Source organism: Condylura cristata, unplaced genomic scaffold (assembly GCF_000260355.1).
Source record: "Condylura cristata isolate star-nosed mole 26May11 unplaced genomic scaffold, ConCri1.0 scaffold00011, whole genome shotgun sequence".
Taxonomy (NCBI): Eukaryota; Metazoa; Chordata; class Mammalia; order Eulipotyphla; family Talpidae; genus Condylura; species Condylura cristata.
In genome coordinates this window covers 26,172,794-26,187,974 of record NW_004567112.1, presented here as the reverse complement: position 1 = coordinate 26,187,974, position 15,181 = coordinate 26,172,794, and the positions used below count along the sequence as shown (strand labels likewise).

General features: G+C 42.7%; 1 protein-coding gene across 1 annotated transcript in view; it reads right to left on the bottom strand.

Annotated features, from left to right (window-relative positions):
* ERCC6 (excision repair cross-complementation group 6) overlaps positions 1–14,584 on the bottom strand; it is a 63,232-nt gene extending 48,648 nt beyond the window's left edge. The window contains exons 1-5 of the mRNA XM_004680662.2: positions 14,498–14,584; positions 10,837–11,274; positions 8,992–9,112; positions 6,315–6,426; positions 1,775–2,492 (exon numbers count right to left, since the gene is read on the bottom strand). Of these exons, the coding sequence (XP_004680719.1) occupies positions 1,775–2,492; positions 6,315–6,426; positions 8,992–9,112; positions 10,837–11,264 (1,379 nt within the window). The 5' untranslated portion in view covers positions 11,265–11,274; positions 14,498–14,584. The remainder of the gene's footprint in view (positions 1–1,774; positions 2,493–6,314; positions 6,427–8,991; positions 9,113–10,836; positions 11,275–14,497) is intronic.
* Positions 14,585–15,181: the final 597 nt, after the last annotated feature.

Genomic DNA, 15,181 nt, shown 5'->3' with positions numbered 1-15,181 from the left:
TCATTCATTATCGGAGGCATGAAAATCAAGACCACCACAGGGGAGACAGCCTTCAGATGTGGTTTGACACAGAAAGAAGCAAAAGAAAAAGGTGGGAAAGGCAAAATACCTAGGCAGCTGACCTGAGGTCTTGCGTTAGATCAGAAAAAGTAGTATCACGGGTGTTGTTACCCACTTCCAAAAATGATTCAGAAATAGGGAAGGCTGGTAGGAAAGTCCCACCAAGCATCAGCTCAAGCAAAGACACCTCATTAGGACTAGAATTAAATAAACACCTGCAAGCTGAAAGCTGGGAGAGTAAAGGGAGATGTTTACTATATCGAACAGGACTGTAACCAAACACATTTGCCAAGTTCAATAAAAAGTGCCTGGGCACAGATGCCTAAATTCTACCAATTAAAGAAAATTCATTTTCTGATAGAAACTATGTGACTTTATTCTGATCATCCACCAGATGAGAAATCCTGAAGCTTTTTTTTTTTAACTCAAGAGAATACCATTATAAGTTCAATCTATCTACCAAAATCAACCAAAAAAAACAAAACATAAGGAACTGGTACTTTCAACTGTTCTTAGTATTCTTCCCAATCCTGAGCATTTCATTTCTTCCACATCCCTAGTCCAAAGTACCAAACATTTCAATGTGGCATTCTGCAGTTTAATAGCCTTAATAACTATAGCTATAAAATTTTAAGAGTTATAGTATTTTGGTGATAATTAGTTATTGATATTTCTGAAATTCATTTAAGAGCTTACTGTAACTAGCAAACTCTGGCTTATGATTTGGAAATAATAAATTGTTTTACAGACTTAATCTTAGTAAGAAAACTTATTGCCATAAAGTTAAACTAAATCCACATTTAAAATTCAATCAAAATAAATTACTCTTGATCAAAAGGCGGATTTATCTAAAATATGCTTACTATTGACCCACTTTAATGGGAAGAATATATTGCTCCATTTATAATCAATACTCTAGGATTAACTTTTATTAATTCTCTACAGGAGTAAAGAAAAAAAACTGACACTGCTTGCTGTTCAAGAATATTGAGCAATATCCCTTAAACAGCTTCACAGATATCAGTTGTGCAAAATAACTTTAAAGCTACATTGCGAATGACAAATCTAAACCACCCCTCAACTGTGAATTACTGTCTACCCTACTACAATGTGAGATAACCAGATCTCAGGAACTAGATTCAGGTCACAGGCCCTCAAATTCTTTGTGAAGGGAGCGACACTACATCTTTTAAAAGGTGAGGGTATATATGTGGCAGTTTAGATGTATATATGTGGCAGTTTAGAGGGTATATATGTGGCAGTTTAGATGTGGGTCACTACAGTTTAGAAGGAAAAATGCAAAGTTAATCTTCATCCATAAAGGCCAGTGGAAAACTATAATGAACTAAGTCCTCTCTACAGTGAGAAATCAAAAATGCTATTGAATATTGGGGCAAAGGAACATCATCCAGGAATAAAAACTTAAACTTCAGCCCTTGGCATACCTCTTGCCTAGCCCTTCCCCTAAGCTTGACTTCTTAGTCTTGTCCTTGAGTCTGAATTAAAACTAGAAGCAGAAGCTTTTCCGGCCCACTCTGTGGGTGAGCGAGCTCTGTGGGTTCTAGCAGGATAAGGCTGTGGGACGTCCAGCCTTTGAGTAAGCAGGGAGCTAACACAATAAACTGGATCCAAGATTATTATTTATCGATAAACCTGCTACCTAAGACAAAGCAGTATAGGCAGTGCAATCCATGTACAATCTCTGCAGACTGACCTTAACCGCTGCTTATAGTAATCTTCATCTCCGTCATCTCTGCACCTCAATACTTTCCGACCTCTGCTTCCTCCTGCAGCTTCAGATTCTTCCTCAGAACTTGGGAAAAAGTCATCATCAACCTCCTGCACTGCAGCTTTCTTACTCCGTCTCCGGTTTTTGTGTAAGGGCTTCAGTTCGTAGTCGGCGCCCTCTCCCGACAGCTCAGGCCCCACCGCCGCCTCCTGCTCCTCCTCTGAGGGCAAGTACTCAGACTCCTCGCCCTGGGAGTCTCCCTCTGCCTCTGGCCTCACCTCAGACTCCAGTGATTTCTTTCCCTTTAGCAATCCCACTTTCCCCTGGAACTGAAGAGCCTTCCTCTGGAGTTTTTTGATCTTCTTTTTCAACCGTTTGTCTGTTTTTGAGAGACCTTGGCTTCTCTTGTTTGGCTTGTTTTCACTGCATGTTGAACTCAGTTCTGAAGTGACGGAGGCCCGAGCTTTTGTAGCTGTTCTTTTAGTACAAGCTTGCTTCTTCCTTTCAAAAGACAGTTTTGCCTGATCTGCCAAATACTTTTCAAAGCCTGATGCTTCGTTGAGCATTAGCTTTCTAGGCTTTTTCTCCTGTCTCTGAGGGATCTTGGTACCAAAAGGTGTCATCTGGCCAGTGCGGACGAGCTCTTCCCAAACAGTCTCCTGCACGGGCATGAGCATGCTGCCGAGACAGGACGGGCCCGGCTCTGCAAGAGACAATAGCACATGGGCATCGGAGCAGGGGCACAGGGACATCTCACTTAATCAAAAAACAGTGGGCACCAACAAGTCACTATAAAATAAATATTAGCGCACTAAAGCTTATGATATGTGAAGAAAGTCTGTTAGAGCAGGCATGCCACAATCCTCCTCCTATTCCAAAGTGCCTCTCAGTAACTTCTACCAACATGTTATATTATAAATATATTCTCTATGCTCAAAGAATGTATTCATACATGGCGTGGAGTTGCAAGTAGATCAATTCAGCCATGCTTCCTGAGAGAAGCCCATGAGGACACACACTCCCACAGCTCCGTATCACTGGTAACACCAGCACTTAGAGGACTGAAGCCCAAGAGATGATAGAACAAAACAGACACCCCGTTTAGTGTAACTTGGTAGGTTACACCAAGTTATGAAATGCTGTTACCATTAGCTTACATGGAATAATTTTGAGCATTCCAAGATCCAAAAAATAACCTACCAAACAGGAACAGTCTACTTCTGGATAACGGGAAAATGTAATGGAGATAACAAAGTACATTTCATCACTGCAAGGTCTGTGGACAGCAGTGTTAGATGTGTGAACTAAACGGAAGAGATAAACTAAAATTACAAGTTATGCCCTAATTAAAGTCACCCAGAAATCATCCCTCATTAATTAGCTGAAATTAAACTGTAGCAAAATTACTTTGTGCATTACCAAAATAGCTATGAAATATGGTTCAACAGGAAGGAATCCATGTAGCAAAATCTTCATTTCTTAAAAACCAATACTGCAGCCTGTCTGTCATTAAGCTTTCACTAAGGAAAAATGCACAAAGAAATGCACAAAGAGAGCTCCAGGAATTAAAACAAAAACAATCCACATCTACACACAGCCACAAATCAAGGAACAGATTTCTAACGCCCCCAATATGCCCTTCATGGTGCCAGGCAGCCTTACTCCATCCCTCCCAAAACTGGCCTGACTGTAACACTACAGACAAGCTGAGCTTTATGTTAATGAAAAGGTCTGAATTCTTGATGGGTTTTTGGTTCAACACTGTACGAGTCACACTTACTGCTGACTATATTTATGGTTGTTCACGCTCACTACTGTTAGATGCATTATATGACTAATTTTTCCATCCCACTGTTAGTGAATACCTGGGAAGTTTCTAGTTGGGGCTACTAGGAATAATGTTGCTATGAACATTCTGGTACACATCCTTTGGCAATGTATGTATGTAAATCTTCGAGCATGTTAAACTTCAGCAGACACTACCAGTTTTCCAAGGTGGTCCTATGGATTTCATTCAACTAGCTATGTTCTTGCCCCTTCACTTTTGCTATTCTGGCAGGTATACTGTAATACCACTTTGTGGCTGTTATTTCTATTTCCTGAAAACAGACTAGTGAATGACTAATAAAGTAAGGTAACTTTTCAGAAACGTACTAATCTTTTGGAGAAACTCCTTTGAAGAAAATAATCAAGTCTTTTGCCCTTCAAAAAAAATTTTTTTTCTAAGAGCACCTTATAGATTCTGGATTGAAGCCTTTGTAACACAGATATTTCAAACAAGTCCTCCCTCCCTCTGCAAAATGTCTTTTCATTCTCTTAATGCTAGCTTTTGAAGAACAGAAGTTCTCGGTTTTAATATATAGTTCATTGATCAAACCCTTGCATTTACAGTGAGCATTTTTGTATCTGGTTACATCTGCCTCAATGTCATGAAAATATTTTACCATGTTATTGTCTAAAAGTCTCATTTTACCACTCACATTAATCCATCTGGAATGTATTTTTTATAAACAGTATAATGAACCAAGCTTCATTTTATTTTCAGGCGGACGAACCTAGTACCACTCCTTGAAAGAGCCTTCTTCACAGTACTACACTGTCATACCTGTCACACAGAAAGTGACCACATATGGGTAGGCCTGTGTGCTGACCCTCTACTCTGTCCCATTTGTCTGCTGTCTTTCCTTGTGCAATACCAACATATTCCCTTCATTCCTACAGCCCAATAATAGGTCTTGATATTTTATTCTTCAAGATTGCCTTGGCAATTCTTAGCCTAACCCACACTTATATAAATTTAAAAATCAGCTATTTACTGTCTTCCATCCTCATTCTACATTCCCACCCCATACCTGTTCACTCAGAAAAATCCCTGAAACTTACATTGGAGTTGCACTCAAACTTCAGGTGGAAAGAACTGCCATCATTACAATATTGCATCTTGTAAGCCAGGACCGTGGTCTATCTCATTTGAATTTTCTTTAATTTTTCAATGACATTTTGTAGTTTTTAATGCAGACAGCATTATAGAAAACTACATTTCTTGATTAGGCTTATTTCTAGATATTTGATTTTTATTACAATTGGTATCTTTATTAAATTTAGTTTTGAGTATTATTGCTAAATTCACATATTGGTTCCAGAGATCATCCACTGATTCTTTTGAATTTTCTACAACAAGCATTCTATAAATAATGATTGCATTTATTCTTGTAATTCTTATGCTTTCAATTTCTCTTCTTCCATTACTGCACTGTCCAGTGCAATGTTAGAGAGAAGAGAGCAAGGACCTTCTCTCATCCAACCTCCTCTTCCCAGATCAAAGAAGTAAAGTCAGTTATTGCAAAGTTTTGTTTTGTTTTATTTATCCTCATCTCGCCTACTTCCAGAAAAGAATTCTTTATCAAATAAAAGCAGTTATGAAGTAGGTCACTAAGTGAAGAAAGGGGAAAAGAAATCATATGGTAGCATATAAGCAAAGAAACTCAGGTCTACTTTGGTTTGCCTATCTCAGGTTCATAGCAAACTTGAGGTTAGGAACATGGCCAAGGCCAGTACGCAGCAATGCAGAGTGCGGCCTCTGCCTCACAGAGAGCGCAAAGGGCACCAACAGCCCAGATAGGATGAGGGCGGGAGCACGATAACAGAGCCCAAGAGACCCAAGCGCTGGCAGGAACCTGGATGAAGAGATTTAACAGGAGTGCAGGAAAATGGTAAGGTCAAAGGCCTTTATAATATACTAGAACCTAAATGGTCACAAAAGTTAAGGGGTGCGCATGACATCATTTTGGAAAGAGCTAGTACAAGAAGAGCAGATACAGCTTGAAATCCTGAAAAAAGCTATCTTTCCAATATTTTTCCATTGCTTCAATTAATTTCTGATAATAATTCTTTTGTCTTAGTGAATAAACTTTTGGAGCTACTAGAAATACTTATTGAAGAATCTAAATGCTCAGAACCCTTAATCTATTTTTCAATGAAGTGACTGAGCAGCTTCCAACAATGTCTGCATTCACACACAGAGATTAAGATATTTACTTTCAAAGCTTATACATTTTCCCAAAAGGCTTTCTAAAAGCTGTCCATCCAAAGTAGTGACAGAAACAAAATCACGAAAATGATATAATGTAAATGAAGATGTCTTTTTTTAAACAAATGAATCAATGTTTGGAAGGTCTCCCAAACATGTCCAAAAAAGACATGTGGAAGCAATTTTATGAGTGCTGACTGATGACGCTGGGGTTACAAATGTAACCCTGTCAGGGTGTCAGTTGTCTGTGAAATTAACTGCACTGGAATGTTAATATTTCTGATGTATTAAACGTGATATTAAATGTACACCAACCTCCAAGAGCTTGAGAGATTCAGTTCTCTAGCAGACATAGAAGTTAAAATTTTCCTAAATCTGTCTTGACACTAAGGCAAAGAAAGGCATTTCTCTCAAAACCCAGCCCAGGACTAGAGAGAGCACCTGCACTGGCCATGGCATCAAGTCAAGGACACAGAGTGTGCCCAGCAGCCTCACCTGCATCCTCCTCCTCCAGACTGGCATGATCCATTTCAATGTTCACCTCTGCTCCTCCCAGGATGGCCTGGAGACGTTTTTGTTTTGCTGTGATCTTCTTCAGTTGTTGCTCCTTAAATAGTAAATATTGAATAAATAGCAGTGAAATGATATATCGTTAAGTAGAAACAGCAGCATTACAAAAAGCTAAAAATTTTAACCAAGAGAAAAATAAAAATGAAACACAGAGGTCCTCCCTGGTGGCGCAGTGGGTTAAAGCACAGCACGGAGACTCTAAAGCCTCTTCCGCATGAGTTCGATTCCTGCCTGCCCCGGAGGTGACCACATGGTGCCCCAGACCTCTCCTGACCCGCCCGCTGCTCCAACAGTGTACTTCGTTGATCTGCCTGTTCTGTTCCCCACTCTGTCTCTGGTGAAGCCTCTCACCGCCCCTGAGCCTCTGATCTGTACCCCAGTTCTGTATGCACAAATAAATAAAAATCTAAAAAAAACAAAAAATGAAACCCAGAAGTTCATATAATGTTATTACTATTGAGAATCTGACTTGTCACCACTTTCCTCCCGGGAAGTCCGCTTCGTGCTTTTTCACCAAGCAGGTCATTCCTGCCCCCACTGCTCTCCTGGCCAGGCGGTTTTTTCTGTGCTGGGCACTTCTGTTCACATGTGCTGACTGGCACTGCTATTGTCATTTTGTACCAGGCAAGTCACTAACATTCTCTGAGTTTCTGAGTAGCAACAGGCTATGAGCCCAATAGGCTGTAAGGATAAGAAACATAAACCCAAATGTTCAAACAGTTGATAGTCAGCCCCTTTGATAGCCTACCATATTTATGATTGATCTTTATAGCACTCTATCCAATCACAAGATTTCAAAGGAAAATATGTTCAGATACACACTGTTATCATTCCCACCCCACACTCTTCTGTCTTATCTCCCTGTACATCATCAGAGCTCAGGCATGTGATCATTCCTAGCATTTTCTAAATTAAATAGGCCTGTGGTACCAAGGCAAGATTAAGCACTAAGTAGTCTACTCCTAGCATAAGAGAACTGCTAAAGAATGATAGGGAATTTGAGCTAGACAAATACCTAAAGTAGCCTAAATGTTGGGCCTATCTGCTCTTTGAAACCCTGGCTCACAAGAAGCCCCAGGTCAGAGGCAGCCTTGGCAAATTCATTCACATTCTCCATGAGGTCAGCTGTCTCCTCTGATTTGGGGACAGCCTGGCTGCCTCAAGTCATTGTAGTTCTGACCTTTGGGCTGCTATTCCGACAGTGTGGGAAGCTGGTGTGATGAAGACAATGGGCTAATGAATGGATAAGAAAAGGCAAAACTGGGGCTAAGAATACCATCCCCCACCCCAGTGAAGCTTAAAAAACTCAAGGATGCTACTTGGTACAATGAATCAAGTGCAAACACAGAGTATGGATTAGTCATTTTGAATATTGGAAATAAAGATCAAAACTAGCCATTCTTACAGACTAAAATGTATTTTTTTTAAAGATTTATTTATTTATTTGTAGAGAACTGGGGTACAGGCCAGAGATGCGGAGGGTGAGAGGCTTCACCAGAGACAGAGCGGGGAGCAGAACAGGCAGATTGACGAAGTACACTGCTAAGGGGAGCAGCGGGCGGGTCAGGAGAGGTCTGCCGCGCCATGTGGTCACCTCCGGGACAGGCAGGAATCGAACTCATGCGGAAGTGGCTTTTAGCTTCTTAGTGCTGTGCTTTAACCCGCTGCGCCACCAGGGAGGGCCTAAAATGTATTTTTATAAAGCATACATTCTAATAAATGTTTCGAAGCTCATACAATGTCCTAAATAACTGATATTCCCTACCCTTAAGTGGTATGGCCCTAGATGCACACCCAGCCAGTGTGGTTGGCTGGTGACAGCAAAAGCTAGAGCAGCCTCTGAAGACAGTGAACATGATTGTGAGGAGTGATGGCGACATCAGCAGGAAGCAGAGTAGACAACCAGTGCAAGCAGGAGCTAACAGGAGAAAGGAAAGTTCAGGCAAGACAAGGTATCAGCACACCCAACAAAAGCCTAAGCTGGATAAAAGAAAATAGTAAAGCAAGACAGACTATGGGAATACACAAGGAAGCTCACAGAGCCAAAAAGGGAAGAGTCTCAAATAGGTATGCGATGTTTGTGTGAAGGTATGTCTGTATTTTTGAAATACTCTTTAATACAAAATGTAAAAAAAAAAAAAACAGACAAAATATTAAACACACAAAAGGAATTAAAGAATCTTATTATAAGCATTTGCTTCACACCTTTTTTTAAAAAAAAAAGATTTATTTATGCATACAAGAATTGAAGTACAGGCCAGAGGTGCGGGAGGCGGGGAGCAGGTGGTGGTGAGAGGATCCACTAGACACAGAATGAGGAACAGAACAGGTGGCTTGACCAAAATACACTGCTGAGGGGAGCAGCGGTAGGACAGGAGAGGTCTGCTGTGCCTTGTGGGTCAGCTCCCTGGCTGGGGATCGAACTGGTGCTGCATTGGCTGCGGACAGCTTCATAGTGCTGCACTTTAATCCCTTGTGCCACAAGGGATGCCCCTTTGCTTCACATCTTATAAATACTTCTCAGAATATTTTCTCAGTGTTAAATTAGTCTAGATGATGACTTTTTCAAAAATGCAATATTTAATGTGTTATTTGGAGTCACCTTATTATACTTCTGTCGTTTTACAGAATCTAGTTTCCTGTTGACGTCTCTGTTGGTGGCAGCTTGAGGGCTGAGTTGTTCAATAATTTTATTGATTTGCCTTAGGGATGTTGTACATGACCTGCAAAAGAAAATAAAATGTCTATTTTCCACTCTGATAACATTTTTCAAAGAGAGAAATGCTGAAAACATGTCTGTTTTTACTTCTATTACCTATAGATAAAACAAACCTTAACCAGCACTCATATTCTTTTTAGCTACTAACAGAACTGGATAGGTTGTTAGAAGTGGAAAATGACCTCTAGTACTCCTCTCTGATTTAAATCAGCTCATCCCATTCATTAACTGATCATTCAATTTACAAGCATTTTTATGTGTCTGCTTTACTCAAGAAATGGTTCTATAACAATGTGCAATAAGTTGTCCTTTTATATGAAAAAATACATTCTTTTTAAAGTAGGTGGAACAACTCCCCACACAACCCCTACCCCAAACATGAAACAGGCCCCCTCTTCCCACTGTCAACTATGCGTGGGTTTCAAAGACTTACTACGGAAGTCTGAAAAAGTACTAAATCTGTTCTAACAGTTTCTTATATAAGCCAGACATCTATGACAATATTTTTCATTCACACAACTGGAAGACTCAAGTAGCATCATACTTGTAGTGCGACGGTGAAAAATATTTATAAATTACTCCTAAAACAGACTCCACAAAATTATAGCTATTTTCACAGCACTTATGTAACTGCCTGACTTGCATAATTTGCTATTTGTATCCCTTGCAGATTGTAGGATAAAAGACGTCATCAACGCAAGTTACCAGTGGTCTAAGCACCACGTGTCAGTGTCAGTATCAGTCTAGTGACCCCTGCCTTGTGAGCCTGCAGCACTCTCCTTTGTCACCTCTGCAAGTAGCGGACACATTTCCAAGGTCAAAGGTAAAAGTGTGGTCATTACAAGGAGTCTAGGTGCTCACACTTGAAGGTCAGACTACAACTGCCAGAGAACACCTGCTACTCAAGAAGCTAAAGAACATACCAGGATATTCAGCAAACTTATCCATGAAGTGCCAAGAGCCACTGGTACTACAGCCTCTCCCTTGGGATAGCCAGAGGTGCTCCCTTTGCTGTGATCCCCTAGGGACACCATGGGTGAGGCGCCATCCCTCGCCTCTCTCTTGCTTGCTTGACTCTGCCCCCAACACTGACCAAGACGGGGCAACTGTCAATAGGGAGTGGGCTCACCCTGCTACATTAGCCCAGGTGCAGAGCCCACCCGCCCTGCCCATGATGGTTTATGCTCGACAGAGTTCAAGTCTTTTTCTCTTCTGAAACATAAATGAAGTCTCCGTGGTACTTCATCTTTCCTTATAGAGTTAAAAGTAGGGCAGAAAAAAAGGAAAGCAGGGAGTTGTTTCTCGTTTCTAGAAATGCAAATCTGAAAAATTGCCACAAAACTAACAGTTTAGGGACACAAGACTAGAAAGAAACTATAGAACAGAGAAAACTGCGGTGGGGATGTGGGGGAGCGGGGTCACAGACGTGTTCCCAACGTTGAGTAGGACCATGCAGCACTTGGGGTCCTGCACCCGCCAGCCACTCGTGCACAGGCGAGGCTGTCCTCAGATACCAGCACAGCTGTGGTGCACTGGACAGAGACCCTCGCTACTGTACACAGTGCTGCCCCTGAGGGAAAGGCTGGGTTCAACCACAAGATCCAGACGTCCTTAATGACGCCATCCCAAGTAAGAGGTACTCAAAATCTCAAGTTTTTAGCTATTCTCTGAATGTCTCTGTTATACGTAAACACAAGCTCTGACATCAGGTAGAAGCGCCACACTCACGTGAGGTCATCCAGAACGGAACGATATTCCTTCTCCGCATCAGCGAGCTGGGCCACGCGGCTGGCCTCATGGATCGCGCTGTCCACCTGCTGAAGCACACCTTGCTCCAGCACATCCTGGTCATAGACATCCACGCCCAAGCCCTGAAGTTCAAGGGCCTGTGCACTCGCCTCGACCGTCTGGATCTGGTGTCTGTCGATGTGAAGCCTGGCCAGCCCTTTCTTGGGACCCTCTGGCGGACACCCTCCCATGGACATGGACGTGGACAGCCCGCTGGCAGAGGAACATGACGGAAGACTCTCCTCCACCCCGGCGTGGCCATCATTTTCTGGCTGGACTGTCATTTCTTCACTCTCACTGCCATGTTGACCTTGAAAGTAGTCTTGCTCCTGAGTTTGATTCAGATGGGAGATTCCCTCATTTGGCATCCTCTACAGACTAAAAGGAAAAAGAAATTTTAATAAGCCTTTTGGTTTTGTAGAATTGGTGTTTGTGTAGCTTCTAATGATTTCTCAAAAATTCAACTTTCCACATCCTCTTTTGTTAAAAGGATATAGACTATCTTCTTCCTGAGTTCTGTTAACAGACAAAAAGGAAGAGAAATGGAGATATCAGGGCAGCCTGGCCACCAAAATCCTCAGGGATCGCCAAATCTTCTCCAAATCATCTGAAGTCATCTAACTGCTGCTTTCTAAGTTGGCATCTTCACTGCATTATAGCACAAGTGATTACAGTGGCGTGATCAACTGTATTATGTAGATTCAGGGACATAAAGAGAGAATTTCTTACCAATCTAACACTAGAAATTTTAAAGTTGAACATTTGTAGCAATAAAAATAGAAATCACTCAAATGAGAATTTGAGAAAGATTAATTAAAATATTCTCAAAAATTATTCCAAATCAATACATAATATCTCAGTCAAAACATAATATATCTCAGATATTAAACTGGCAAAACTATTAAGTGTAGATAAGGAAAACCTAACTGTTTACATACTGCTGGCAGGAATATAAACTAGTGTAGCCCTTTTGGAGGTTAATTTAGCAGTATCTATCAAGACAAAATGCACACAACCTTTGGCCAGCTAGTCTAGTGTTTTTTTATTCCAGAGAAATATTCAGATCTAAACAAGGATGTTTAGTGCAGCATGTTTTTACTAATGTAGGAATGAAGTATTTTTAGTGACACAGGTATAAAAGCCAATTAAAATGAAAAAAGGTGCACAGGATAAAAACCTTTATATTGAAAAAATGTGTATCCATAACTGTGTGTATGAAAAAGTGACCTGGAAATACCCATGAACCTGCAACCGCTGGGAAAAGATGCGAAAAGAACAAGGAGGAATAAAGGGGAACTTTCACATTTGACATGACTCTACCTGCTCAGAAGCTCCCTGAATGAAAATGCATTCACTATACCACCTGCCTAACAATTTAATGACCACCATAAAAGGCAGTCAAGAGGCAACCTTGTTTTTCTTTTTGAACTTATTTTCCTACTTCATTATTAATGACCGTACAGTATTTGATTTCTCCCCTCAGGTGCAGTCCCCATTCCCCTACCACCACAGCACTGATTCACCTTCCTCCTTGTACTCTCCCCGTGTGTTCCGACCCCTGTCACTCCCTTGCTGTAGGCCTCAGATCTATGGTCAGCGTGCACATTTGTCTTTTTCCTGATCCTTGGTTCCACTTCTCTATATTCCACACATGATGAACTCAATCAACATTTATTTTTCCTTTGGACTCACTGTACTTAGAATAATCCCTTCCAGCTCCATCCATGTTACCACAAATGGCATGATTTTCTTTATTTTGATCATGTAGCAGTCTCATTTTTCATATACTGTGAATAAACTAAGTTTTCTTTCAGCACTGACACTTTATTTCTATGAAATTATCCTAAATTCTTCCACAAAGCCCCCACTAGTTCCTACTTAAATAAGATCACAGCTGCCCAGCAGTAGCATACAAAGTTTCCAAGAAATTAAAGTCATCTGGTCCAGTGGCTCATTCTCTAGTAGGGAAGTCAGTCAGTAAAAATACGTGGGGAAGGTCCACAGGAGAGGCACCAGCAAGAGTCAGCTTGGATACCGGAGGAGATAATGCATTATATCTAGAGCAAAAAACATGTACAAGCTATGAATACCCAGCCCTGGGCCTAATATACAAGATGTGCTCAATACTGAAAGAAAGTAAGAGTCAAAAAGAAGTCTAAAGTAACAAAAAGTTTTCTTTGGACAACTGAGTCAGTGGTGAATTCAATTACACAAATGGCTCTCAGAATGGAATAGGTGAGAAGAAGGGAAAGGGACTGGTGGAAGAGACCAGTAATGTGTCCAACAGGCAGTAAGAAATGCTGCCTGAGCTTGAGAAACAATGGGACAAGATGTGGACACGTCAACAGACAGAACAGCAATCCCAAAACGGGGTTCATTCAGTTAGAAGCTAACACTGAAAAGGTTAAGTGCAGAATAGAGTAAGAAAGTTCCTCCACGTGGGGGCCTTTTCATTATTTCAGGAAAAAAGGGTGAACCTGTTGCTCTATCACTAATCTCCATATTCAACAAAGAACAAGATTTTGGCTCAGAGTCTTCAAACTAGTTGAGCAAGTATCTGAAAGATGACTAGGAGTTAATTAGGCCAAAAGTGGAGTGAACATCTTGCAAAGAAACAAGGTATGTGACTTCAAAGACTCTAGGAGCCGGTGTGTTTGGGAAAACGTGGAGGGGTTGGAGCACAGTGAGAGGTTTTATGTTGTACATGAACAGCCTAGTTAAACGAACTGGTAAGGGCTTCATTCATTGCGCTGTCTCTTACATGGTATCGTCTAACACTCCTCAAAGCATCATGATCTGTGGCCAGGAGCAAGCTGTATTCTGGCTTGAAGGTTTGCTTGTCAAAAACATAGCTAGGGGTGGGAGAGACTAAGTGAAGGTGGAGGGGTGGGCAAGGATCAGGTCACACAGGGCTTGGGGAACATAACTTGGATTTAACACCAAGTGTAATGGGATGACTTATAAGCAGGGTGATGATGGCATGCCCCATTTGCTTATAAAAGATACTAGGGCTCCTGTACCGAACGGATAATGGGTTGAAGGAAACAGTGCAAACAGCAGATGGCAGGAGACAACGGGTGAAAAGTGATGGCCGCTTGGAATAGGGTGGAAGAGGGATGGAAATCATGATGCTACGACAGCATTTATATAAAGGCTGCACAATCCGCCTTCTCTCACTCCTACCGTCCAAGTATCAACACCCACAGCAGCCGAGTTGTATTCATCCCGACTTTCTCTTTCTACTAACAACTCCGATACTGATTTTAAGAGAGAGCAAACAGGGTGGAGCTAACTGTGCGCGGCGGCCTGACACACAGCTGCGAAGCTGACGCTCGGTCGCGGGGGCCTCCCGGGAAGAGGGGTGGGGGCGCTGATGCCCGCGGGCCGGCGGGAGTCGCCCCCCGCCACCCTAGGTGAGCGCGCCCGCCGTCACTTCCGGTCGCAGGCGGGCGGACACGCAATGCCGGTTCCCGTCCGCCCTCGCGCAGATTCCTTCACTTCGTCCTGGAGCCCAGGACCCTGCCGCGGCCATCTGCGGGGGGCCCAAGTGGGACCCAGACACCCCCCTCCCGACGTCCAGCCCAGCCGCCGGAACACTCACCCTGGGGGCGCACAGACGCCCGTAAGGAAACGCAGACGTCGACGCCGCCTGCAACCGAGGGACCCGACAGGGACCGGCGCATGCGTCTTCGGCCTTCGAAAGCACCGCCCACAACAGTGACACCGACCAGGACTAGCGCGAGTGAAGCCAGGGCGCAGGCGCCTCCGAGTCTGTTTAACGCTGCGGGCGAGACCACGTGACTTGGGGAACGCCTGTAGCCCCGCCTCGCTACCTGTGAGTGGGGTGTGAGTATCTTGTTGATGTGAACCTACAGTGTGGTTTGGGACAAGTGCTGCACTTGGTGATAAGGAGCTCTGTAGTAAGGCGATGATAAGAATGAAAAGGCATATTACCGGGGAGGGGTGGGGGATGTATGCAGCTGGGCGTGGGAATTGAGTATTTGCGAGTGACCGCGAGTTACAAAAAGAAAAAAGTAAGCTTGTGGGAGGAAGCCAGAGTTGAGCGCCCCACATTTCAGTAACCATGGGAATTAGATGTTGTGATCTTCCTGGGTCTCGCAAGATTTTAAACACGTGAAGAATAAGGGTTAATTCTTCTCACCCTCCCCTTTTTCCCCACCCCCTCAGCCCCCCCTAGGCAACATACCACCACCTCCTCTTCTCCCCCTCCTTGTGGGACAGGACTGATAAGTGTGGTTGTGGGGTGAGCCTTTTACCTGTCTTG